We start from the raw sequence: 27,263 nt of genomic DNA on the forward strand, positions 1-27,263 counted from the left end.
GTGAAGTTTTCAACTTCATCGCTCTATATTAATGATTCCTCCTCTTACATCTCCAACATCCACTATCTCTTCCCAGCACCGGTCCAAACCATCTAAATCTGGCCTCTGTAGCTTTGTCTGTGAGCTGCTTGACCGGAGTCGTGCCTCTAATCTTGTCCGTTCTGCTCACAACCAAGGAACATCTCCGCAGAAACGTCTCCAGCTCAGGTTTCCAAATCTAACATCATAGCAGGTCTCTTGTTGTCTTGTAAACCTTGAACATTAAATCACATAAATGTACATTACTCTGGATGGTTGGTCCCAGTTTGGACTCACAAATTCACAGTTTCGACTCTTAAACAACTTCTTTTTTTTTTCTACCTGAAATCCTCTCGTGCAAACACATCCTGTCTCAACATTATTTTAAAAGTACACTTCAGTCTATCAGGATCTTAATTTTTTTTTTAATAATATTGGTTGCATATGCGCAAGTACTGAATTAGTATATAGTTAAAACAAAAATTTTCATGTGATGTGATGCAACTAATGAGTGAAACAAAGACCAAATTTGTTTCACTTTAGGTCACTGTAGAGAAAACGGTATTCATTGTTATAAATTCTTGGAATTCTAAATATGAAGACGTTTCCAAAACATTATCTGCTGATTTGAATGAATGATTAAATTTGGTCAACATATTGAATCTATAAACATACAAAAATATACAGTTTAACAACCACATTATTATTATTATTATTATTATTATTATTATTATTATTATTAGACATTAAAATAGTTGGAGTGTCATGTTTAACCTAGATGTAACGTATAGATTGTCCAGCAGGTGGCGGTAATGACGAATCACTGTTGTGTTTCGGTTGAATCTAAACCGCGAAGAAGACTCCTTCATAAACAAATCATATGGTCAATGTAAATTCATCTTTTAAACGTTTCTTCTTTTTGAAGCCAGTGTTGAAGTTTAAAGAGACATATTGCGGTTACAGTTAGTTAAAAGCAGCTTTTACATCCGTGTCGGTTTAACTAATGACTCGGACGCTGTCTGCTGTTGCAGGTTAGCATGTTAGCTGCTAACTGCTGCTAACCACTGTGAAACTTTTGAACAGAAGATGGAACAAACTGTTTCTACAGGCATGAGAGAAGGTGAGTCTCTGGACGGATCAAGAACACACGAAGACACGATTGTTTAATGATTTGAAGGTTTGGAAAGCTTTCTTAACACTGATTTCAGCAATGATTTCCTCCCATGTGTTTTAGCCAGTGGACATGCTGGATGGATTATGTTGGGATTATCTTCATGTGTTTATTCTGCACCAAATTATTGCACATACACGTTTTATATAGTCACATTGTGTATGTTACAAACAGATGTTTAGCTACTGAACCAGAGTTATTTAAACCACACCAAAGTTTTGTTTCATTTCTTAAAATATGTAAAGATTTTTGACTGATTACATGTGATTTTATCATCCTTTAGATATGTCAGCAGATTTAATTTGTAAATATCACTCAAGACAACAAAGCAAGCAAGAAATCATGGTGTAATTATGCAGTCAGACATCAGCTCAGTACCATGTGAGTTAAAGGATTTCTGACTAAACAAGATTCAGAGGAACTTGTTCATGAATTTGTTTTCAGCAGGTTGGGTTATTATAAAGTTCCCCGAGTCAGAAGAAACAAGGTGACGCAGCTTTTAGTTCCTACGCTCCTCACCTGTGGAACAAACGTCCTGCTGACACTCATTTCTATTAAATCAGGTCTTTAAACACTTTTATTTGCTCTGGCTTTTATTAAACAGTAGATTTTACTAATAACCTGTATCTTATTATAGCCTTTACTTTGTTTAATATCCTTTTTCGTAATCGTCTCGTTTTAATGCATTTCCTTTATTTCCATGTGAAGCACCGTGAGTTTGCGTCTGAACGATGCTACAGGAAAACATTTTCCTTGCCATTTATATCATCATTATATATATATAGGGTTAGGGTTAGGGTATATATCTATATCTATACACCCTAACCCTAAACAGCAGAATTTCCATCCAGACATTTTGCAGTTTCTCCAACTTTAACTTGGGAATGTTGTCACATGCAGAAGGAAACACTGGGATTCGTAGTGTAGTTTTTGTGGTGTTGGCATGTTCTCCCTGTGCATATATGGCTTTTCTCCAGGCACTTCAGTGACCTCTCACATGCATTTCATTGATTGATTGATGACTATAACCTGCTGATGGAGCTGAATGTGAGTGTGTGGTTGTGTTTCTCACTCTATGCATGTCTGCAGCTTCTGACTCATATCACACAGAAGAAATGAGAAAATGATTGATCTCGGTGAGTTTGACGGTGGCAAATCTCGCACTCCAAACCCTTTATTGGTGATCAGGGTGAGAAAAGTGCGGAGGAAAATGTGTGCGTGTGGTGAATTTAGGGTGAGGAGGGTTTTCCTGAGCACTTTTCCAACCTAATCAGTCCCGGTTCAGACGGTAACCAGGTCGTGTGAGCTCAGCTGGGGGTTGGATAATATAGACATTTTGACTAGAATCATGGAACTGATGGCTGCAGCTACGTTCACTTTACATTCTGGTCGTGTTTCCCTTTTTCCAGGAGCGCCCTTGCCGCTGTCGTCGCTGCGCCTCCTGGTCCCTCCTCTGCAGCTCATGACGGCCTCCATGTGGCGCGTGCTGAAGAGCCGAGACGTAATGAGCTTCTGGAAAGTGGCGGACTTTGTCTCGCTGGCGGTGGAAATGGTCCCAGAGCTGCTGCTGCACAAACACCAGACCCAGCTGGACCTGGGGCTCAGAGCCCGGGTGAGAACCAACACGTGTGTGAATGTGTCTGAGTCAATGTTTGTGAAGCTCTCTGGAGGATGACATCGTTGATTCTTCTTCCTGAACAGTATATTCTCGAGATGTGCCGAAGTGAAACGCAATCCGAGTTTATCTCCCCGTTCCTGGAAAAGATGAAATCCACCCTGGCCAATGTAAGACCCTCCAGTCTGGATAAACTGTTTTCTTATCTTACTCAACATTGAATTCCTTGTTGTTGTTTTTTAAATTTTAACATGCTTGCACATTAAATTAATATCCTGTGATGTTTGATTGCAGCTTAAAGAATCAGAGGAGGAAGAATTGATATTAAACTTCCTTGACATGGTTCAGGTTCTGCTCAAACATCCCGAGGAGAAAAGAATATTTTTCCTGGTGAGGAAATTCCAACACTAATACAGCTTTAAACTTTACTTGCATTTGCAGAATGTCGTTGTTATAATTTGTGTTTCTATAATGTATTTGAATAAAATAGCTTTTGTTTGTTTGGTCCTCCATCAGGAGGTCTTCCCTGCAGAGTACGGCCCGGCGTTCCACAGTGACTTACAGATGCTGTTTTGGGAATTCCTCTGCCGACTGGCTCAGTTGTTACCTGTCCCAGATCTTCAGCAGGTGAGGCGGGTCACGGAAAACTATTGAGAACGTGTGTCAGGAATGCAGTGCTACTACACTTGTGTATTCCAGGCAAACTACTCGAGCAGCGAGATCTAAAAAGTAAATGTCAAACATAAACGAAATACAGATGCATACAAAAAGAAAAAAACTACCGATACTGTCCAGAATTTATCGATTTATATGTCCTGAGGCCTTGATTGGAATTCCATGTTGAACTCAGACTGTTGCAAGTAAATTAGAACAAAATAAAAACAAATGGAAAATAATCTGCTAATAAATGAGCAAATGGAAAACAGTTATATAGTTTTAAGTAATAGAATAATTCTGAAATGTGATCATTAAATATTGGAGAAGTGGTAGGATTAATTAAGTTGTACTTCTTCCTACAAAATCTTCAGACACGTTGAATTAGATGTATGTGACCAGAACTGGACTGGCCGGATTCTGGATGGAGTCCAATCTGGACCTCGACATATAAAATAAGTTGCTGCTGATGGTTAAAAATAACAAAACTAAAGATGGTAAACAAATTCAAAACACAGGTGATATACTTCACCTCCAATACATTTTTATGTCTTCAGTCCATGAAAAAAAAGGTTTTCATTACAGTCAGATAATTACAACATATGACCACTAGATGGCGCACGGAGGCCATGAATAGTTTCACTAAAAGCGTTTGGATTGCCGGGAGGATCCAGCCCATTTTAAAATTACATAGTTAACCTTTACATGCATAACAGACACGTGACGTCCTTCAGTCATATAAGCAGCAGTGATAAAAGACACCAGCAAAACACTTTTGATGTACAAAACACTTAAATCACCTGGAGTCTGAAAACTGGTTGAGACGTGTTGTGCGAGTTCTTGATCTTTACTTCTCTACAAAATAAACGTTACAACACTTAGTAATCCAACAATGTCATTTAAGGCTTCAGTCAATAAACAAACCTCATGCATGCATGTGCAAAGATTTTATGTTTTATTTTTTACTTGCTTGTAAGCAGCTTGTCTGTTGTAAACTTTATCCTTCTAACTACATAACTATTCGCTTTTGTCCTTTTATTTAATATATTTGTTCAATAGTTTGTAACCATACGCTGAGCTGAACGTGTCCACTGTCTCTCTTTCTATCAGGTTTTCTTCTTTTTAAAATGAAACTGTTTTAGTAATGACAATGATTCTGTTTTAGCTGCTTGAAATCTCTTGTTTGTTTGTGCACAAGTTTTATCGCCTGACGCTTTGCTCGACGGTCTGTGAGCAGTGGGATTTAAACCAGAAGGCAGGTTTTCTAACCATGCAAGGTTTTGATTGACGCTCCGCAGACTGTGTGTTGGCTGGCAGCTGAAGGCTCAGTGTTGGAGGATTGTGTCCAGTCCGTCTCGCGGCCGACGGACCTGAAGAATCTGCTCCAGCACCACAACAGCCTCGGCCACTTGGAGCAACACGGTGAGTCACGACCGTAGGTCTGATCTGTCATTTCAGTCTGACACCTCGTCGTACGTGAACGTGAGATATTTACTACTTCTGTTGGAATAATACGTGGGTTAAAGTCAATTAATCTGAAAGGAGCTTTCATGTAGAGAAAACTGAATAGGAAGAATAAACACAACAGTCTCCTTTGTTGCTGCCCGACACACCCTGACGGCATTCATGGGACTGACTGAAGCACTTCATCTATAATATATAAATCAGTGGCGTCTCTTGTAAATCTGTCACATAGAATTAATTCCCCTCATTGTCGAGAAAACTCAGTTCAGCCTCTCGTGTCTCGTCTCCTCACACGAGTTGTTTTGTATTTCCACATTCACTTTTATCACAATTAGTTTTTTGGTTTTTTTGTTCTTGTTCTTGTTTTGCAGTTCCGCCTTCCAGCATGGGCGACAGCATCATCTCCTCGCTGTCTGCGGTTCTCCACAGCAAAGTGGGAACGCCTCTGGAGCAGCCCAGCCAATCGGAGCCGCTGCAGAACCTGCATGAGGACGCACACATCGTTTCGTTCATAGACGACGTTGCAGTGGAAATAGTCACGGTGACGGATTACTCCGACATTGAATTAGGTGCAAGCACCGACATCGAGGCGGTGATGGAAGGAAGCTGCTTCGATGGGTCAGGCGTTCACACGGTGGCTGAGGAGTCGGTGGAGGAGGTCAGGGAGGAGGAACCGGCAGCAGCAGCAGCAGCAGAAGAAGTAACACAGAGGACGGTGAGTCGTGACGTGACCGACCAGAGCAGAGACGACTCGGCCTCTTGGAAATGTAAAAACTCCCTGGGACCGCATGACTGCCCGGACTGTGAGAAGAAGTTCAGGTTTGCTTCTTCGCTCATCGCCCACCGGGTGATCCACACCGGGGAGCGTCCTCACCGCTGCACCGACTGCGGCCGCTGCTTCTCCTTCAGGCAGTCCCTGGACCGCCACCGGCACACACACAAAACAAAACGCAAGTACGACTGCGTCGTCTGCGGGGAGAGCTTCCACTCCCTCTCCGCACGCACGCAACACAAGCAAACGCACATGCAGGGAGGCGTCTACGCCTGCCATCGCTGCAGCAGGAAGTTCCACTGGGAGCCGGCACTCGCACGCCACCTCAGAACTCACACCGACGCTCTCGGTGAGTCGACAGGAAGCTGCCAGGACGGGGAACCCGCCGTGACCGCTGAAGACTCGGGCCTCCAGACACCCGCTGCAGGTCCAGGCCCTCCGGAGGATCAGAGCACCGAGTCCCGAGATCTCGTCACCGAACCGCTCAATGACGCCAAGGTCCGCACGAGCGGGCGCAAACGGAGGCCCACCTTGAAGATTCAGGTGATCAACTTACAGCGACGTATGGCCACGAAGAAACGGAAGATCTCCAAGGCGAGCGCTCCTGCTCTGAAGCCGGCGTCGTTCAACTGGTAAAGTCCATCAGATTGTAGATATTCATAGCATTTCCATTGACAAAACAAATACACATGTAGTGCAAGTCTAAACACACATTACAGCAACTGGATCCTGACAAACACATGAGTGAATATAAGACGACAAAATATAGATGGAAGACATTTGCTTTGTTTTCAAATGTGAGTCGATCTCTTCAAAAACAGTCAATAGTCCATGTGGTCTGGTTGTAAACACATCCTGCATATTTATCTTTTTATTTGCATTTTTATTCCATTTTAAGATGAAATTAAACTTTTAAAACACTAAAGATAAGATTTGACTGTCAGAAAAGTTATTTAGGAATAGAATTATTAATTATCGGTCACATTCACAGATGTCATACATAAGACCTGCAAGAGGCTCTAATCCTGCAAAATCACCAAGCAAAAGGTAGAAATGTCAAAGAAAACGTAGAATTATTTTATTTTTTTACAAATTTCTTAAGAGCGTCACACTGAGATGTCAGGCTGAGTTTGTAAAAATGCCCATAATGCAACAGCTAAAGTATATTTGGACATTTCCCTTAGAAAGTTTAATGAAAATCAGCTTCATGTTGACATTATAGTAGTTTTCAGTAGTAATTGTTTGTACTCTGTGTCATGATGAAAGAAAGACATTAAAGTATACCTTTTAAAAGGTTTTTATTTCACTATTTTATCGGTCCGGCCCACTGACACTGAAACTAAAATGTGTTTGACGCCTCTGGTGTGAGTAAGAAATGATTTTATCGGCCTCTGAATTAACAACATAATGTGAAATAACTTAAGGGTTGCTGATTTTGTAGATTTATTTATTTTAAAAAAAGGATAGATTTTTATGAACTTTTCGTACTTCAGAGCACTAATGATAGTAATAGCTATTTATGAAGCACTTTTATGAATAAAAATGCAGCTTCACAAGGAAAAAGAAATTAAAAAAAGCCATCGGAGATGATAAATGACGTGATAAACTACAATGAAGCAAAATGGCAGAAAAGAAAGAGGCGACAGTTGATCTCAAAGATAATTTGCTTTTCAAAACATGTAACTTAAAACACAACCGGCAGCGCCCACTAGTGGCAGTGCTTCTGCTGTTTCCATGTAAACGACTCGTTTTCACTGAACGGGGCTTTCTTCTTTGTTTCTGCTTGACAGCCTCGAACACTCGTACGGGTCGGACGTTATCTCGTCGACGGAAGGTGATGAGAGTGAGTGTTCAATTCTCAAAGTTTTTCAACGTCTTTTCACTACTTTTCATAATCGCGGATGACAAAAAAGTTGATTTCTTGTCTTTCTAAACCTTTGCCTTCGTAGCTTCTGCTGCAGATTGTCCCCCGCCTGCCTTCTCCTGCTCTAAGGGCTCCGGCCTGCCTTCAGACGAAGAGCAGGTCCGGCAGCACCGTGACGAGACTCAGACGGCGGCGACAACGTCGAGCGATCAGAGCCTCGCAGACGAAGAGGGGCAGTTCGCCTGTGGCGACTGTGACAGGAGCTTCAGGTTGCAGTCGTTACTCAGAGCCCACCAGCGCAGCCACACGGGGGAGCAGCCCTTCGCCTGTGCTCAGTGCGGACAGAGATTCTCCTTCAAGCAGTCGCTGGAGAGGCACAAGCAGACGCACGCGTCCGGCCGCCGCTACGAGTGTCTGATCTGCGGGCAGAGCTTCCGCTCGCCGGCGGCTCAGCGGGAGCACCGGAGCAGCCACATGGAGAACGGCGAGTACCTGTGCTCGGAGTGCGGCCGCGCGTTCGCCTGGAAGTCGGCGCTGGTGAGGCACCTGAAGACTCACGGCGTGGACGCCGCCGACAAGGAGGGGCGGGCCTTCAAGTGTCCACACTGCGACCTGGGCTTCAGCTACGCCAGCTACCTGAACAGACACCTCCAGACCCACCGGGAGGAGAGAGTCCACGCCTGCAACTGCGGCAAGAGCTTCGCCTACCGCGCCGCGCTCACGGCGCACCAGCGCACCCACCAGAAGGAGCGGCCGCACGCCTGCGCCCAGTGTGGAAAGGGCTTCCTGTACAAGGGAGGCCTGCTGAGCCACATGAAGATCCACTCGGAGGAGATGCCCTTCGCCTGCTCCTTCTGCGGCAAGAGCTTCAAGCGGGAGCGCAACATGAAGAAGCACGAGCGCTGCCACACCAGGGAGAACGTCTTCTGCTGCTCGCAGTGCGACAAGAGCTTCGTCTACAAGGCCACGCTGACCCGGCACGAGCTGACGCACTCCGGCGAGAGGCCGTTCCTCTGCTCCGACTGCGGGAAGGGCTTCTTCTCCCATGCCGAGCTCCTGAAGCACGAGCGCTTCCACACGGGACACAAGCCCTTCCAGTGCCCCCAGTGCGGCAAGAGCTTCACCCAGTCCTGCTACCTGACCATCCACCTGCGCTACCACACCGGCGTGCGCCCGTACTCCTGCACAGAGTGCGACAAGAGCTTCCTGAGCGCCAACCGGCTCAAGCGACACCAGAGGACGCACTCCGGGGAGAAACCGTACCAGTGTGTGGAGTGCGGGAAAGGTTTCAGGCAGTCGTACAACCTCAAAATGCATCAGCGCACACACGTCATCAAGTTACCGTAGCTTCTGACGGGTTTTACCCCTGTGGGTCTGTAGGTCATGTTTACTTTGGATAAACTGTGGAGCAGCAGAGTCAAACCAGCAAAGACAAGAAACAAAAACTTCAACTTGTCAAGAAGTGTTTTAGTCATATTTACAGAACTGAACTGAACAACTGCTCGTTTTCTGATGAGCGTACAATCAATGCTGCTAAAATCATGCGGCCAAAGAGGCTTTTGTTAATATCAATGTGGGTTAAAAAAAGATTAAGATTCCATCAAACGTAAACCTTTTGGGACTGAATTGTCTGCATTTTCTACTCTGCTGTCATTTCTCTGGTCCAGCAGGAATGTGAACAGAAAGGCAATGAAATAATGAACAATAATATCAAGAATTTAGGCCAATAAAATGTAATAAAGCCAATAATGCATTAAAGATTTACAACCATAATGGCAGAAATGGGGACTTAGACTTAGTTGCTGTTTTGATGACTTGTGACTTGACTTGAAAAAGAAAAAAAAGTACTTGGAAGTTAAAAACTCTGGACTTGAATGACTCGATTGTTGGTTTCGCGTTGTCAGTTTTAATGTAAATATAACAATCTGACATTTTACCCATATGAGCACAGGCTGAGAATAGCGTCTTCGTGATTGGATCAATAACCTGTCAGTCATGGCCTGTGCATGCTGTAGCCAATCAGAGGACAGGATTGTGTCCCACAGCCATTCAGGAGAGGAGGGCGGGTTCGCAAACCAGGAAATGCTACAGGACAACACTGTAAATTTCTTAACTTCGTAACAGAGTTAATTTATTGATGCTGTTAAAAATACAACCTACATTGAATTTTACCGAAATCACTTTCTGCTGCTGTTAATTTAATATTCAATTTACAGAATTTAATCCACCGGCGGTAATGAGGCGTTCAGACTACTACAGTGATTGCGCAATCCAACCTGCGAGCATGGCCACTCGTTGCAAACTACAAACTACAACTTAACTGGACTTTGACTCGGAGCAGGAGGTTAAAATCTCCAAAGTCTTTTTATCCAGATGAATTTCGTTTACAACCGAAGGTAAACGTGCACGAGTCAGTCCGGCAGTATGCAAATTAGCCACGTGCTCCCGACAGGTGTAAGCATTTAAACTTTAGAGAAGTTCTACTATAAATGAGTAGAAATAAAAACAAGCGGTTTATACCCACACACGACTTACTGCATTGATTGGTCAGGAGCCCCTGAATGCATGAGAGTGAACTTACTTCTCAGAAGCCTGACATTTGTGGTTAAAACATCCTTTTTTGAAGTGATATTCTAATTTTGTTTTAATCATCTGTAAGCCACAATCAGCAAAATTACAAGAAGTACAAGCTTAAAACATGTCACTGTGTGTAATGAATCTACCAAATAACAGTTTCAATTTATGAAATTATTGGAGCTTTTCCACAATATCTAATATTTTGAGATGTACCTGGACTCCAGGCTCATAATGAAAGCAAACTCTCTGCATAAGGACAGCCAGGTATTTAAACTTTGTCTTTATTGTGGGTCTGAGCAGGTTTTTGCAACACAAATAGGCTTAAAATCGGGACATTTTCTTATCAGAACTGTGGTTTTCAGTAACAAACATAGAAATCAGCAGGAGTTTAGTGTCACATCACACCACGGGTGTGCATCACAACGCTTTAGCTTCAGTTACAGAGACATTTGAAGTCACTTCATGTGGAAAAGTAAAGACTTGATAAACTAAGCTACACCTGACTTGCTAGAAAAAAAGAAACAAGGAGTTTTGCAGCAGTTCACTGGTTAGAAACTTCCACAGATGTTCGCCGGCCCCACACTGGAATGGGCGTCTGCGGCGTGGAGAGCGAGCGCCGCCGAGCTACACGGCGATGTGCAGCGTGATTGGGCAGTGGTCGCTGCCCATCACCTGGTTGCGGATCTTGCTGTCGCACAGGCCGCCGACCAGCGAGGAGGACAGCACGAAGTAGTCCAGCCTCCAGCCCACGTTCTTGGAGCGGGCGTTCATCATGTAGGTCCAGAAGGAGTAGGCGTTGGTCTGCTCGGGGTACAGCTCGCGGAAGCTGTCGGTGAAGCCGGCCTCCAGCAGCTTGCCGAAGCCCTCGCGCTCCTCGGGGGTGAAGCCCGGGTTCTTCTTGTTGCCCTTGGGGTTTTTCAGGTCGATCTCCTGGTGGGCCACGTTGAGGTCTCCGCACAGCACCAGGGGCTTCTCCATGTCCAGCTCGCTCAGGTACGACCGGAAGTCCTCGTCCCAGGTTTTGCGGTAATCGAGGCGCACGAGGCCCTTGCTGGCATTGGGCACGTAGGAGGTGACCAGGTAGAAGGTGGGGAACTCCGCCGTGATGACGCGGCCCTCCTTGTCGTGCTCGTCTTTACCTGCAGGAACAGTTCCAGAGAGTTAATGTTGAAATGAAGAAAACGATGCTGGCACACAAGAATAAACCGTTTCCTGCCATCAGCATTTAAAACATTGTCAGATACTGTTGGAGTACTTTTACTCTTATCGCAGAATTCGGAGCAGCTTCACAAGACGACCGACTGAGGCTCCGTTTACACGACATCGTTCTCGTATTTTAAGAACGACGTCAGTTTTCACGGAAACGACAAAAACTCTTTAACGATGCAGTTTGCATGCCGGGCCACAGGGTGGTGCTGTTGGTTGTTTTTGTAACAAAGCAACACACAAACACACAGAGAACAACATGTCATAAACTTTAACAATGGGAAAACGTTGTTGTGTAAACAGTTTAAATGGAAAGAAAAACTCCCACCAACCTTTAAACTACAGATCAAATAGTTTTTGGATCATTTAAGAAAACTCTCTATACGACAAAGGGGTGTGCTGAGAGACATTATGTTCAATGGTAAGTTTTATTAACTCAGTTATTATTACATATCGTGCTTCTCTGATAATGACCCCATATTACTGCTGGAATATTTATTAACTGCAAGTTTATTTTTTCATTTAACTTCTTCACATCCTGTCTCTTTTCTTTTTTGCAAAAATCCTCGAGGTTTAATTTTTTGGCGGTTTGTTGAACCAAAACATCAGGTTAAGTTGAATTTATCTAACAAGTTTGGAGGCTGAAGAGATTTGGATTTTATTCAGGTGCAGCTGATTTTACATAAGAAGGAAGATTTCTGTCTATAAATCCATTTACTGGTCAAACAGGTTAAAGGTCATTGACCTTTGTCATACTAGTGGAGAGTAACATTCTATTCAACTACCGAAGGTTCCTGGTTCAAGTCCAGGTTGAGCTTTAGAGCTTCTGTGTGTTCTCATGACCTCGCTGTAGGAAGGGATTCACCGATACCATCTTGTGTAGATTTTCTGTGTACGATCGAGGACAAACTCGACTCCAACTTATTTTCAGGGATCCACAGAATCACGTTTCATTATTTTTTTTATTTGGAGTCAAAAACTATTGACAACAAACCGTTCCACTATCTTGTGTTTTCCCCCCGTAGATAAACTTCCTACGAGTTTCAGCATGTTTAATAGTCTTGCTCCGTACCGTGAACTCAAGAACATGATAAAAGTAAAAGGTTGGAATGTTTTCTTTAGAAAAGTCTGTAGACGCGTCTGCAGAGGCCAAATAGTTCATATCTGCTGTGACGCAACATTTCCAACGTTATCACTCGTCTGAGTTTAGAACCTGAAAACTTTAAGACGCGTTGAGAAAACTAAACACAAAAACGTAAAAGACATTACTGCATCGGTTATGTGGAGGAACATTCACAACCTGTGACATGAATGATGAATCGTATTGAATCAAACTTAAAACTGCTCTAGTTCTTTAATCACTAGGAATTAAAATACTATTTATGCACTTTAAATTTCAGCAGTACTTCACAAAGACAATAAAACCGCGTCATAACAAACCTGCATCAGGGAGTTCAACAGGGTTCTGTGTTAGGGCCCATACTTTTCACATTATATATACAGTATATAGTTCAGTCAGTGGATGATACAGAAATCTCCTTAACTCACTGGGTATTATAAAAAACCTCAGAGAGAAATGATCTGACGACACTGGATGGTATTACTTTAAGGTAAAAATACTTTGATCAGATCAGGATGAAAACTAAATAAGAAAAAATGCAAAACTTTTCTGAAACAAAAAACCCAAAACGAGGCATTTTCACCTGAATACACAGGTTCTAAAGTGTTCTGACGGTGAATCCTGCTTCAGGAAGAGTCCAGTTAACTGCAGAATGTGGATTATCTCACTGATGTCTCCGTCCACTCCTGTTCCCTCTCCACCCTGTTGGGTTTTCATGGAGAACTCATGGCCGCGTTGGAATTGGATGAAACTCGAATTTCACTCACCGATGCCGTAGGTGACTTTGATGGGTTCGGTTTTGCAGAGCATGGCCACGCCGCTGTAGCCCTCCTTCTCGGACGACCCGGCCCAGTACTTGTGAGGATACTCGGGCATGGAGGTGATTTCGGCCGGGAGAGATTTCTCGGCACACTTTGTCTCCTGCAGGCACAGAACGTCTGGATCCTCCTGGCGAACCCACTGGCAGACACAGACGGAGAAGGATTAGGACTCGCGTCGCTCTTTGCCGCTTCGTTTTTCTCAGAGCGAACTCTCTCACATCCAGGCCGTTCTTCTTCACCCAGGCCCGCAGCCCGTCCACGTTCCAGGAGGTGATCTTCATGTTGGCGCTGCGTCCGTCTTTGCTGACCATCTTGTCAGGAGGGTCTTCGTACAGGATCGGGGCTTCTGGCTCCTTGGCCTTCTTTGGTTTTTTAGCAGAAGCTGCAAGGTGAAAGCCAAACACTCCGGTTCACATACAAGCGGTACTTTAAATACCGACGAAGCACGTGAGCGTACGCACCAGAGCCGGAGTCGTTTTCTCCGTCTGCAGCCGCGTCCTCGGCCTTCTTGCCTCTCTTCATGCTGGAACTCGCTCGGACTGCAAACACACTCCTCAGACACACGACACGCACACACTGCAGCAGCCGGGCCGCTGGAGGAACAAGAAAACATAACGGTGAAACCATAACGGTGAAACCATGTGCAGGACGATTCCCGCCGGGAGGTCCGTGTATTGGGACGCAGGGTTTTCTACTAAAGTTGGCAAATAGAAGAATTTAGAAATGGGCATTAACTGCACTGCAATATTTGACCACTAGGGGTATAAATTATTTCAGTGAATTAAACTGTAGATTGCGTTGAATCTTTTTAAATTACAAACCGTGTGGCATAAAGTCGTTATTATTCGGCGATGATGAATATAAGACTTTCATGTATTTGTCTCTTTGTTTTTCTGGACATTGTCCCTGACAAATAAACTACTCGTTTATACCAAGATGCATTATTTTAAATCACTTTGTTCGACTTTTAAAACTTTTATCTCCGGCAGATAAAGTTCACTGTTCAGCTCAGACACTGAACTATCGACACTGTCTGAAGTCCTCATATATTCCTCGTCTTCACTGACGTTTAACTTATTACATCCAAACTCATGTAAATATCTATTGAAGCAGACGTGAACCTGCATGCATGAAGGAGTTCAGATGAACGTTATGACCCTCCTGGACTGAACCTGACTTTAACTAGCTTTATACTACTTACTGTCAGTTTGTGACTTTTCCAGAACATTTCACCGTTCAGAAAACAAAGTTTGCAGTATTTGTGTGTCGGTATGCAGACTTATGGTCGCTGCTTTGGTAATTTGTATAATTATGCAGGTTTCTTAACCCACCATAATTATTTCAATCTAGTCAAATTTTAGGAATGTCATTGCAGAGTTTTCCCTCAGAGGGATATCCAGGCTGCTCCGGCTCCTCAAACCCAATTTTTTTTAACAAGTGGACAAAACAAAACATCGAGACCCGAGCTGAGGTATCAGTTCAGGTGCCACGAACGAAAAATCTACCAAACGCAATGGTTAAAGGCAACGTTCATTGTATTTAGCACCAGATGGTTTCAGCAAAACAGGCTTTATGTTGAAAGTGAAGACATTTTCGGGAGTATTTGTTTGGTTTTGCAAAAATAAAGAAATCTTCATTATAACGGCGTCAAACACAGTTTAGTTCAGTGATCTTCGGTGGGCTGCACCGGTAAAATAGTGCCATAATAGGGTTTAATGTAAAGTTGTTTTTCTTTGCTGCGGCGATGAGTATCCCTGCTCCAGGAATTTTAAGAAATCTGTGCCGGAATCGATGAGTAGAATAGTTCTTGTGTGGTTTGTAGGCATCATCACCACAGCTTTCAATTGACTGTTTCTGAATTAACAATTAAAGCACAGATCAGACATGGAAGTACTGAAGAAAGTAAGTCACATCATAGACAGTACAATCCTAATACTTCCACTGGATTAACTCAATCACGCTGAAACCATTGAAGGACTTAATGAGTTTGTCTATTGAAAGCTCACAGATTAGTTTGTTCACATTTAATGTTTCCTTCAGATGTCTGCATGCGGGTTCACTATTTTCCTGTTAAATGATTCGATGTATTTACACCATCTCCTACTCTGTGGAACACTTGGGAATGAAAATCTCAAGTTTACCTATTAGTTTATTCACATCTGTTAAAGATCACATAGCTGAACCTCTTTTTGATGCGTATTTAACAAGTGTTGTAATGTTTTAGCAGTTTTGATGTTTTAAACAGGGAATCGTTCAGGGTTTATTTTGATCTGTCAATGCTAAATCAGAGTGACTAAAACGAGACGCATATATACAGAAAACAAGCAGCTAAATAGGCTTCAGGTGTGTTTATATGCGTTATAATTAGCTGATAGCAGTCTGCTAACGTTAGCTTTCCCTGTGACAAAGAGCAGGAGCAGCAGGCGGCCTGCAAACAATGAAGGATGTAAACCTCGTTACCAAACCTCCCTGGATTATCTCCTCTGATTCGTCCACACATGCAAATCGAAGACATTCAATTCAAACACGGAGAAGACGGAGAAAACCCCAAAAACATGCAAATATGCTTACTTGCAAGATCACAACGAGATGCAAAGCCAGAAAGGCGCCGATTCCAGTCACTCCCCCAAACACACTTGAAGATCTCTGACCACGTGTTTGCTCTACACGGCGGCTGTCTGAACATGTGCCCGAAAACCACGAAACTTCGTCAGTCCTTTTTTTAATTTCACACTACAGTACAAAAACTAATTAGTCCTACTCATAAACTGTCGTGTTGCATGTAACAAGGGTTTTTTCTGCTATATTGTCAAAGTAAATCGTTATTTGTATTGCGGCGAAATCTACAGACGCCAATGTTTGGGTCCTCCGGGCTTCGTATGGAGCTACAGATGTTAGCATTAGCGCGACATTTCACGGTTTTCTCATCAAAGTTGCTCATAATTTAATGAATGTGAATCACGGAGGAGGAGTAAAAAGCCAAGTAAGGCCTGTTTATTTCTAATTGTAGCTGTTATATAAGTGCATTTTTAACGGACGAGGGGATTTATGGTGTGGCAGTTAGCACTTGGGCTAAACTCAGCTGTATGTGTCAGTGAATGTTAACAGTGCGCACATAAAGTTAAGAGTCATTTGTCTTTCATATTATGTCATTGAAGTGGGGCATTTAAGAAGCATGCAAAGGTGATTTTCTCATTTGAATTCATTGAAACAAAAGTCCTTAACAGTTAACAGGGTACACCACAACAAAACATCACAGTATTTCAAAAACCTGCCATGAGCCTTTGAGCATCAGTTACAGCTTGACAGTGAAATCTCATCCTGCTCACAACTGAACTTATTGTTTGCTGAAGCATCTCTGCTCTTGAAAGGCGTTGAGGTTCTGGGCTACAGGGTTATTAGCCTGATGATCTCAGGGGTTTCCTATGGGATTCAGATCTGGAGAAAGTGCCGGTCACTCAATTTGAGGAACCACAGTCTCTTGCAGCCTCCCTCATGATGATGCCACCGCCGTGTCGCCCACGATCCTAATTACATATTAGGTCTGTGTTTTTCATGCAGGGGCACAATGACTAGATTAATGAGATTATTCAGGTAGTATGGGCTTGTCACTGTACGACTTAATTCAGTTTCTAGATAAAAATACAACAGAGTAATTTTACGCCACTTTTATAGTGAAAACCAACAATTCCACATGAGTGAACAGAGGTGACTCTCTTTAACACAGAAAAACCTGCATAACCAGACTCAGAGACTACAGGAAAGAGATAAACGTTAGTAACATGATGTAATAGTGAAACCTGATGGAAAAAGTATTTATTAAATAGTAATCTATTACAAAAGACTAGTGATTAAGTAATCTAACTGCGTATTATTTTGTTCTACAGCTGCCATGACTGTAGTAATCGGGTTCGAGGGCAGTGCCAATAAGATCGGCATCGGGATCATCAGAGATGGTGAAGTTCTCTCCAACCCCAGACGGACCTACATCACCCCTCCGGGCCAAGGCAAGGCAGGCGGCTGCTAGAACCTTAACACCACGAGCGACGAGGTCCAACCATCCTCCGGGGGGATTTCACTCATTGTTTTACTTCTCAGGGTTCATGCCGAGCGACACGGCCAAGCACCACCGCGCCGTCATCCTGACCGTCCTGCAGGAGGCGCTGGAGGAAGCAGGGCTCCGGCCTGCGGACATCGACTGTGTGGCGTACACCAAAGGTAACGACGAACCAGGAAGTGTGGCTGTCGTTCCGACTATCTTAACAAACAGGTTCAGTTCACAGTCGGCGTGACATTTTCCTGGTTGATTGAAGTGAAACGTGGACGTCGCTGGAACGATGAAGGACTGTATTAATAAATATCAGCTGAATAGAAGGAGGGAAACTCGATGAGGATTGGTTAGAAATGACTGCGTGTGATTCCCAGAAACTTTTACCTGGAAGATTTTTTTTCCTTTTTATTTATTTTGATGTGTGATGGTCTAAGCTTCTTCACGTTATTTGAAGAATTCGTTAGATATTGTTTGTTTTTTTAACTTTAAAATTCATTTTTCAGAGCATTTTTATATGTTTGACGTCATGAAACAATATATGACACGACAATTTTATATAATAGATTTCTTTAGAAGATTATAAAAAAGGACTAAAAACACTTTGCCAGTTCTTACTGACTTTTATTGCCGATATTTGAAGTGTTTTATATTATTGCTTCAGCTCATGTTGTTGTTAGCACTTTGAGATTTACTAATGTAAAGTGAAATACAAATAAAATGCATTATTATTAGTATTTTTATCATTTTTGGTATGGAATTAATTTTAGTAATACAAAAACATCCATAACCAATTCAACTTTTTGACATAAGAACCAGTTTTCTATGAAGACCTGAAATCTTCAGCACTACTAAGAACTCGTCTGGACCTGCAGGTCCAGGTATGGGCGCCCCCCTGGTCACGGTGGCTCTGGTGGCCCGGACCGTGGCGCAGCTTTGGGGGAAGCCCCTCGTTGGGGTCAACCACTGCATCGGACACATCGAGATGGGCCGACTCATCACTAAAGCCAACAACCCCACGGTGCTGTACGTCAGCGGGGGCAACACACAGGTTGGTTCCTGCTCCTCTCGTTAGTCTGAAGAAGAGACTTCCTTCTCTTCACTGCCGTCGCTTCCTGTTGCAGGTTATAGCGTACTCAGAGCGGCGCTACAGGATATTTGGAGAGACCATCGACATCGCCGTGGGAAACTGTCTGGATCGCTTCGCCAGAGTCATCAAGGTTTGTGTTTCTGTCCTCGTCTCATAACTTCTCTTACCACACGTGTCTCTGACGTCCAACTGCGTCTTCACTCAGATCTCCAACGACCCCAGTCCAGGCTACAACATCGAGCAGATGGCCAAGAAGTGAGTGGGACCGTTGGGCGCCGTCACTTTGGAAGGTTTCTCCGTTAACCCTTTGCTTCCTGCTCCCACCACCAGAGGGAGCCGGTACGTGGAGCTGCCGTACACCGTGAAAGGGATGGACGTCTCCTTCTCTGGGATCTTGTCTTACATCGAGGTCTGATGGTCGTGGTGTCGAATAAAAGTGTGATTCCAGCGGCGTCATGATCTGAAGAGCTTTTCTGTCCCTCCGCAGGACGCCGCTCACAAGATGCTGAGCTCCGGTCAGTCTACCGCCGAAGATCTCTGCTTCTCACTTCAGGTACCAGTTGACCGGGCCGAGTTAACGCTTCGTCATCCCGAGAGGCAACATGAAAAAACCTGAAATAATCATGGCGTTAATGTTGTATCTGTATCTGTGCTGTGCAGGAGACGGTGTTTGCCATGCTGGTGGAGATCACGGAGAGAGCCATGGCTCACTGCGGCTCCCAGGAGGTCCTCATTGTGGGCGGAGTCGGGTGTAAGTTTGTCTGAAAGGCTCCACCCACTTTACAGTGATCAGAGTCCACGAGGCCGTTCAGGCTGGTTAATCACAGATTGCTGCACTTATTTGGTTTTTAGTCATCGAATTGTAAAACGTGTTGAGATTTCTCAGGTGGGAAAAGCTGAAAATGACATTTAGTCCATTTAAATGTAAAATATCCAGCGTGTTGAACAGATACTGGGAGGAGTTCATCAGAGACGCTGATATTGTTCTTGTACAAACTTTACTTATTGAATAAACAACAAACCCTTTCTGAGTATTGATGTCACATTAAATGATGTGTTTGTGGGGCTTCACACGTGGAAAGATGTTTTTCATGTAAACTTAGTCGACTGGAGACACTCGGGAAAGTAAAATGTCCGGAATTGAAAATCAATTTTCCATAAATGAGACGTGTGTTTGTGGTTGCCAGGTAACCGGCGCCTGCAGGAGATGATGGGGGTGATGTGTGAGGAGAGACGAGCCAAACTCTTCGCCACAGACGAACGGTGAAGCAGCTGGTCCACAGCGCTCACTATGAGACGTTTCACTTTGTTCACCTGGAAGGAAAAGTTTCAGGATCAAGAGAAGGTGGAGAAGTTACGGCGGCCCAGAGGGACCAACAGCACCACACCACGGCAAAAAAACCAAATGGAAGAGCACAAGCGTGTCGTTGGTTTTTGTTGTTGTGTGACTTTTGCGGCTGCGTCGTGCTGCTGGCCCCTCTGGGCCACCGTAACGTTTAGTTTTACACCAAATTCACCAATAATGTTTACTTTAATTTGAGTCAAATACTCTTTAAAATCAATGAATAAGTACAACCTCCCTGAATCATCACATGGTGGACGACAGATTGACAAGTTTGCTTCGTTATTTCAAGGTTCTATAAAAGAAATGTCGACTAATATTGATGCAAAATGTTAAAATGAGACAAACATGATTGTATTATTGTTCTTTACTATAGTTATGATTTATACTGTGTACTTGTACGAGTGTGAGAAGGTTTCACGTTTCGCTCTGCCACAGATTCTGCATCGACAACGGAGCGATGATCGCTCAGGCCGGCTGGGAGATGTTTCGCGCCGGTCATGTGACCGAGCTGGAGGATTCCTGGATCACACAGAGGTGACGACACACATCAACAAAACAGACGCACTCTAAATACAAATACAACCGAATGTAGTCTGTCAGCAGCAAATAGATAAAAACTGAAAATGTTGTTTTGGAGGGAAACTATGTGTAGTTTAGATATGGACATGTTTAAATCCTGTGTTTTATTACGTTGTGCAGGTACAGAACAGATGAGGTGGAGGTGACGTGGAGAGACTGATGGCCCTGGTCTGAAGAGGGAATCTGCTCGTCTCCACGCTTTTTGCTTTCTTGGCACTATTTTTGTATTTTCAGAGAAAAAAAAGTTTGTGTTTGTGAAAATGATGGAAGTTAATAAAAACTGATGGTAAAAGCCTCCAAATGGTGAAATTGACAAAAAATTGGAAATAAAAAAAAAAGTTGGAGAGGCTGTAGTGAGGCTAGTAATGATGAAAACGGTGAAAATTATAGAAATTTGGAAAAAAATGGATTTTGATAAAAAAATGACAGTAACACTATAGTGAGGCCAACAAATGGTGAAATAGTGAAAACTTTGAAAATTGTGAATTTTGATCCAATAAAAATGACAGTAAGGCCTAATTTACTTCAGAGTAGTACTAAAATCTTTAATGCGCTGTTTCCTATTTTACTAAAAACATTCAATTGGGTTCTGACAAAAGGGGAAATTCCTGATTCCTGGAACGAGGTGATTATAGCAGTAATACGTGAGGGTGAAAAGGATCATTTAGAGTGCACAAATTACAGACCAGAGTTTTCTGAATCTTGACTACAAATCATAAAAGACTTGAAAAAAATTATACCTGAACTTAATCTGGATCAAACAGGATTTGTTTCATCCCGTCAGACGCATGACAACACCAGAAGGTCTTTACATATTATCAGATATGTAAATCAAAAAGATTACAATATATATACTATGAAGAGAATCACATTAAAATTAAGATATCAAATTTATATTGTTGCTGAAGTTTGGCCAAAACGGCTCATCTGTTTTAACAGGACTGATGTGTAGTAACAACATGCTGCCATGGGGGGGCGCAACCTCAAACTACCATAAGAGAATTAATCCAGTGATGTCTGAGACGTTACTTCTTCTGTTCGTTCCATTATTATTTGCATTTGTTACATTTTCATTAAAACAAAGTAAATTAAAAAAAAAAAGTACTCCAAACAGTAAGTTTTTTTTTCAAAGGCATAATTTACATTTCCCATGCAGGTTTAACATAATTATAAGAAAAGCAGCTTATTCTTCCCTCGGTAATTTAGAACAAACAATTTTTATTTTTTCATGTGAACGCAATACACTTACATGTTTTTCAAGTTAGAACAAAATGCAGACGCCTGAATTCCTTCTACTTGGTATTTTATTTTGAAACTGCAAATGAAGTTTTGAAATAAAGACAACCACCGTGTATCTTCTCAAGTTCATTTTTATTAACCAATACTGCTCTTACATTCCTCCTCCTCCAGTGTAATCTTATTTTATTCAATAAATTCTTTTTAAAAATCAACATACTGAACAATGTGACATCCCTTATGGATTCATGAGTAACATTCACCCGGGCAGGGAGCAAATAAAAAGGAACACAGCATTAAGATCTGACAAGGTAAAGGGTGAACTCTACTGTGCCTCTGACTACACCCTCCTGTAAACTCAAGACGCGGCTACAGAAGTCCATAAAACTCAAGCAGGTACGAGACATTCTTCGGGTTTAGAATCAAAAAAACGGAGAAAAAAAAAAAAATAGAGGAGGGGCAAAACAAACCACTCTGGTGAGGACTTCTTCTTCTGGCACTCGCAGACGGGTCACAACAGAATCCTAGTGAACAAAGTGCTTGATTGACCGCTCGCTTTAGAGGACAACGTTCCATAAAACCGCTGCTTTTCTTTCTGGGGGTTTTTTTTCTTTCAAAATGGGAAAACACACAAATTACAGCTCCATGGAGATTTCATAAAAAGGAAGAAGAAGAAGAAGAAAAAAAAAAGAATCAGCTCTATACATACAAGCTAAAAGGAGAATGGAGACGATGAAGAAGACAGGTCTGATTAATTAAGGCAGGCTTTTCATAAGGCGTTAAAAAAGTCCATTGCTGTAAGATCTCAAAGGAGTTAGTCCAAAGTGTCTCAGTGTGGCTTTGCGTGAAGACATCATCCTGAGTGCAGTGTGTGTGTGTGTGTGTGTGTGTGTGTGTGTGTGTGTGTGTTTCTGCTTTGGGTTTCTCGTGCTGCTAGGCGGGGTTCTCCTGCGGGTCCTTGTACCAGACGACTCGTTTGGGATCTGGAAGAAAGAAACGAAACAAGGTTCAGAGGAGCAGTTTGGATTCCAGAAGGATCATTATGATAAAGAACCGAGTCTCAGAACACGAAGGAATAAAAGTTTCAGGCTGGAGTGGAGGAGGAGAACTGCCTCCAAGTATTCATTAACAGAATAGTGACGTAACCTTCAGCCATAACTTTATATATGATGGAAATCTAAGGCTGGGCAAAAATTTATTTAATCAATTTGTAGCTAACAATTATTTTTATTTTGCAAATTCTAGTTTTATTGTATTTTCCCGGTTCCCCCGCTGCTTGTGAGTTTCACTAGTTGCTGCTGCACTTCTGCTCAAACTGGTTAAAGCTTGAAGTTGTTGAGCCTCGTTTACTTTTTATTCTGGGATTGTTCATATGGATTTTAGCTCTGAGAACAATCACAACAATAAAGTTGCACCTTTGACAATAGATCTGATTTCACTTTAAAGTACATTGAGAAAAACAATAAAATAATCGGAACTCAAAATTTTCTTAAAAACAATCAGATTATTTTCCAGGTCAAATCGCCCAGCCTCAATGTAAAGGTCACAAGACTAAAGAGTTACTACTGATAAAGTACTATCGATCAGCTGGACGTCGTCTGGTTCATTTAAACCCACAAACACATTGAAGGAATCAAGAGTTTTATCTCCAGAGGTTCTCAAACATTGACAGCATCTCTGTGGTTATCAGACGTCTTATTAGTCCTGGATGAACTTATGAAAATAACCTTTCACTATTATATATCATGTATTATCTTATATCCATAAAGCTGTGCAGATGTGAAACATTTAAACAAGTTAAGATCTGATCACAACAAATAACCCGTTGATGTTTACGTTTGATCAAAACAAGCAAGGTTGGTTTTTCATTTGCCTCAAGTAATACGTGTGTATTTCTAAAAATATACATTAGTACTAAACGGTTGGCGATAATCCAAGTCAATTCTTACAAGAGCCCCCCCCCCCCCCCAACAAGTTGCATTCATGGAAGCAAGAATAGATAAAAGTTGCCAATGTGATGACAAAGGTAAGGTTAGGTTGTTGATTTTTCTGTGGTTCTTAAAGATTTTACTTTAATAAAGTATTTCTATTCTATTCTGCGTGTATTTCCAGTAAACGGTCAACAAGTGTAAAGCACCAGGAGGAAAGTGAACTCACCTTTTCTCTGTCTGTTACATATAGCGTTGAACTCTGAAGGAAAGAGGAAGAAGAAATTAAACACTGAACATTTTCTCTTTCAAAAGTAGAAAATTCCCGCCGTGTCGCCCGGCGCTCACCTCTGCTATGATAATTCAAGGCCTCCACTAGATGGCGACAGCTAAGTAGCAGCTTTCCGTTGCTCTCCTCGACCTCGGCGCGTGTGATTGGGGGGGTGGAGGTAGCGGGGGCGGGGGTTTCTCCGGGGGGCTGGCCTGTGAGCGCCGTGTCCAGCTGGAGTTCTGCCGGGTGTGTAGCGTCTATAGGCAGGAGGGCGTTGGGGGCGGGGCCTTCCGGGGCCGGCCTCGCCTCACTGATGAAGCTCAAGCCCCACTGGTTCTGTAGCAGCATGCCGATGGCCGGGCGGTCCTCCTCCAGCGCGCCGCCTGCCGCTCCCGCCTTCACCTTGGAGGCGTAGCTCACGGCAGGCTGCAGCTTGGCGGGGCTGTCCTGCACCGGGAAGGCCGGCGGGGGCTTGAGCAGCGAGAGACTGTCCTCCACCCACCTCTCCTTCGGACTGGTCTTCTGAGCGCGCTCGCCGGCGCGGCCCGCCCCCTTCTGGCTCTCCCTGCGGAGGCTGCGGCCTTTGTGCTGCTGGCCCTTGCGCTCCTTCTCCCTGCGGAAGCTGAAGGCGTGCGTGTGGCCTGGCCCGATCGGGTCACCGTTGGGCGAGAGCTGTCGGGGCGGCTGGTCGCTTCCGGAGAGGCAGCCTCCGCCGCCTCCACCACCACAGTTGCCGGAGCCGGGAGACAGACGGCGGTTGCGGATGTGGGGCTCGGAGTTGGCGGCGGAAACGAGAACGGCTGGATCACAGAGGCTATCGGGCTCACAAACAGTGTTGCTGGATTCCCATGTACCTGCAAGGAAAATAAACACGGGTCAGACATGGTCTCACTTTCTTAGACTCTCTTAACTAACTGGAACAATTAGTTAAGTAATGCTCTGGGCCGCACACTTCAACATTTATCACCTGCCGTTGCTTCATAGAGGATCTTTGTACTTTCCATAAAAATAGTGGGCAGATGACACATTTCCATGTGACGTTACTGGCAGTGGAGGAGAACACGATGACCCGATCCAGTCTGTGTTTGATCACAGCCAAAGTTTAATGTATTGATCTCCACTTACACTCGTCTTCAAAGGGGGACATGTTGACTGAAACTAGCGGAGAGTTTTGTGCAACACACCACAAGTTAGAGCCGTTAGATCATTTATTGGCCGTAAAATATGAGTCAGGGGCAAACTCTACACCACACACTAAAGATATAAAATTACATATTTAGCAACGACAGATTTCCTAACTTATATTCATAAATCCATAAATTTGTTGTCACACAGCTTTTTCTTGAGGGACATTCAACCTATTGTAAATCTCAACTCAACCCTTTATATTTACACAAAAACAGTTGACAGAGGCTGAGATCACTGTACACATGAAACATGGTTTCTTCGTTATATCCGGTAACAATGACTTTTTCTCTGAGGATAGAATTGTTGGCTTTACACTCCTTCTCGACTGGAGCCGCTTCAATTACACCCAGAGAGAACACGCAAACCCCAAACTAAAGGTCTCACTGGTATTTGAACCTGGATCCTGTCGCTGTGAGGCGAGCGTGCAAACCACTGCTCACCGTGCAGCATCGTAATATAGTTTAATATTTCTGACTGAATAACAAACTTATAAGGCCAACGTAAACCCTGACACTTTGTAGTTTTGTGACTTAAATGGAGGTAAATACCGGTTCAACAATAGTTAAGACAGTACAAATTACTATATCTTTTAAAGACAAGGCTGAGAGACTCCGGGGGGGTCGAGCCCCCCTGATATTTGACTAGAAGGAACCATTTTGTATTCTCCAGGCTCCACATATATCCAGATTAAACTGCTGCTCGTTGTTAACATTTATGTGGGGTGACAAACGCTTTCTGTCGGGATTAAAAGCGGCGATGGGGAAGAAGCATATTAATAGATTAAACACGTTGGATTGAGGCGGCCTGTGGAGCGCGTCTGCTTCTACGCGTTATAATGTAAATCACGAAGCTGATTCACCTCTAAAAAACTCACCGACTCGTTTGGATCAACCGTCCGCGTGGATAATGAGATTTGTGAAGCTCGTCCTGAGGTTGCAACACGTTCTGCTGCTAACAACAGTGAAGCTAACCGGCGTTAGCGCCTCAATTAGCAGCGTCACGGTGCGCGGAGGAAAACTCGACGCTTTCGTCAACGCAACCGCAAAATAGGAGCGACGTGATCCAAGAACTTTGGAACAACAGCCGCTGTCGTCGAAAGAAAACGAGTTTTTATGTCCAGACCGCGCCGCGGGGGGAATTAGCTGGCGTGCTAAGCCAAAGTTTCGTAACCGTCCATTCAAAGCGGTGAGCCGTTAGCACCGCTGCTAACCGCGCGCACAGAGCCGCTCGGCGGACGGAGCGCGTGAAGATGCTCGAATAAACTCACCTGTTTTGATATGCATGTCTTTTTGCTGAAAGTGTCGCGGAAGATGGACAGTCGTTTAACTTTTGTTTACAGAGAATGACGGAGTCTGCTGCCACCACCCGGAAGCGACACCACCATGTGGGTGGGACCGGAAGTCCCCGCAAGATAAGCGGTCCGGCGGGAAACGGAGAGGGTGCTGTTTGAATTTCAAAATGTGGTGACTGAGTGGTGACCACGTGGCAGCAGGAACAGGGGGATTAAAACAACAAAGATCTTTTCGAGACCAATTATTTTACTATGTTGCACATTTTTTCAGACTTAAAAGTGCAACAAGTGCAAGACTAAATACAATACTCAAGTATCTCAAAAAGTCATATTTCAATAATGAACAACAAACAAACTACAACTTGCAGGATTTTTATCCATCATCCATCCATCCATCCATCCATCCATCCATCCATCCATCCATCCATCCATCTTCACCTCCAATTCCAATCAAACAGAGTTAAGTCAGTTATCACTGTTTATTTCAGACAGAGTGTGTCTCCTACACACTGATCTAACATACTTTCTCTGTATTCTGTCTCTCCACAGGACCAGATGTTACTGGTGAAAGCACATTTGGAAAAGTGACCGTGTGCCAAACCTGGAGATCCAGGAGACTATGGCCATCAAGGTCTTGAAGTAGGATGGAGAGCAAAACACGGACTAAGACGTAGATGATTGAACCTCTGTTGACATGTTCACAATCAGATTTATTTTGCAAAAACTGTATTAATCATCAAACTTTTCAGATTTTCTCTGCAGCTGTCCATGTTAGAGACCATCGGTGTGCTGAATCCTGATCTCACCATGTAGTGAACGTCTACAAGTAGTTTGTTTCTTACTGAAACTACTTTACTTATGGGAGTTCTGTATCTGATTGAGGTGTATTGAATGAATGTGGTCAAATTAAACAACAGTCACACTGTAATTGTTGCTTTCGATATTTCATGGTTGTAAATATCCTGATGTGTAGAGATTGTAGTTTCTGTGTCTGTTTATGGCAGC

The 27,263-nt window shown here is 43.4% G+C and overlaps 4 protein-coding genes across 4 annotated transcripts; 2 read left to right on the plus strand and 2 right to left on the minus strand.

The window, feature by feature from the left end:
* The first annotated feature begins 857 nt into the window (after positions 1-857).
* LOC308127054 (uncharacterized protein) lies at positions 858-9,431 on the plus strand. The gene is made up of 9 exons (XM_080491819.1): positions 858-1,138; positions 2,599-2,801; positions 2,891-2,974; positions 3,099-3,194; positions 3,321-3,431; positions 4,757-4,880; positions 5,294-6,326; positions 7,485-7,537; positions 7,644-9,431. Exons 1-9 carry the CDS (start codon positions 1,105-1,107, stop codon positions 8,903-8,905), a joined length of 3,000 nt encoding a protein of 999 aa, XP_080347945.1. The 5' UTR covers positions 858-1,104; the 3' UTR covers positions 8,906-9,431.
* Positions 9,432-10,180: 749 nt separating this feature from the next.
* Positions 10,181-15,924, minus strand: apex1 (APEX nuclease (multifunctional DNA repair enzyme) 1). The gene is made up of 5 exons (XM_080491822.1): positions 15,854-15,924; positions 13,744-13,875; positions 13,501-13,664; positions 13,229-13,421; positions 10,181-11,274 (listed from the first exon to the last, which is right to left on the minus strand). Exons 2-5 carry the CDS (start codon positions 13,802-13,804, stop codon positions 10,760-10,762), a joined length of 933 nt encoding a protein of 310 aa, XP_080347948.1. The 5' UTR covers positions 13,805-13,875; positions 15,854-15,924; the 3' UTR covers positions 10,181-10,759.
* Positions 15,925-15,947: 23 nt separating this feature from the next.
* On the plus strand, positions 15,948-21,696 carry osgep (O-sialoglycoprotein endopeptidase). The gene is made up of 12 exons (XM_080491820.1): positions 15,948-16,265; positions 17,170-17,289; positions 17,381-17,500; positions 18,206-18,381; positions 18,455-18,550; positions 18,626-18,675; positions 18,751-18,829; positions 18,908-18,973; positions 19,081-19,171; positions 19,608-19,683; positions 20,201-20,299; positions 20,465-21,696. Exons 2-12 carry the CDS (start codon positions 17,175-17,177, stop codon positions 20,502-20,504), a joined length of 1,008 nt encoding a protein of 335 aa, XP_080347946.1. The 5' UTR covers positions 15,948-16,265; positions 17,170-17,174; the 3' UTR covers positions 20,505-21,696.
* Positions 21,550-26,353, minus strand: LOC308127056 (uncharacterized protein). The gene is made up of 4 exons (XM_080491821.1): positions 26,235-26,353; positions 23,857-24,633; positions 23,738-23,770; positions 21,550-22,563 (listed from the first exon to the last, which is right to left on the minus strand). The coding sequence occupies exons 1-4, from the start codon at positions 26,248-26,250 to the stop codon at positions 22,514-22,516; spliced, it is 876 nt and encodes a 291-aa protein (XP_080347947.1). The 5' UTR covers positions 26,251-26,353; the 3' UTR covers positions 21,550-22,513.
* Positions 26,354-27,263: the final 910 nt, after the last annotated feature.

This window comes from Lipophrys pholis (assembly GCF_963383615.2).
Source record: "Lipophrys pholis genome assembly, chromosome: 22".
Taxonomy (NCBI): domain Eukaryota; kingdom Metazoa; phylum Chordata; class Actinopteri; order Blenniiformes; family Blenniidae; genus Lipophrys; species Lipophrys pholis.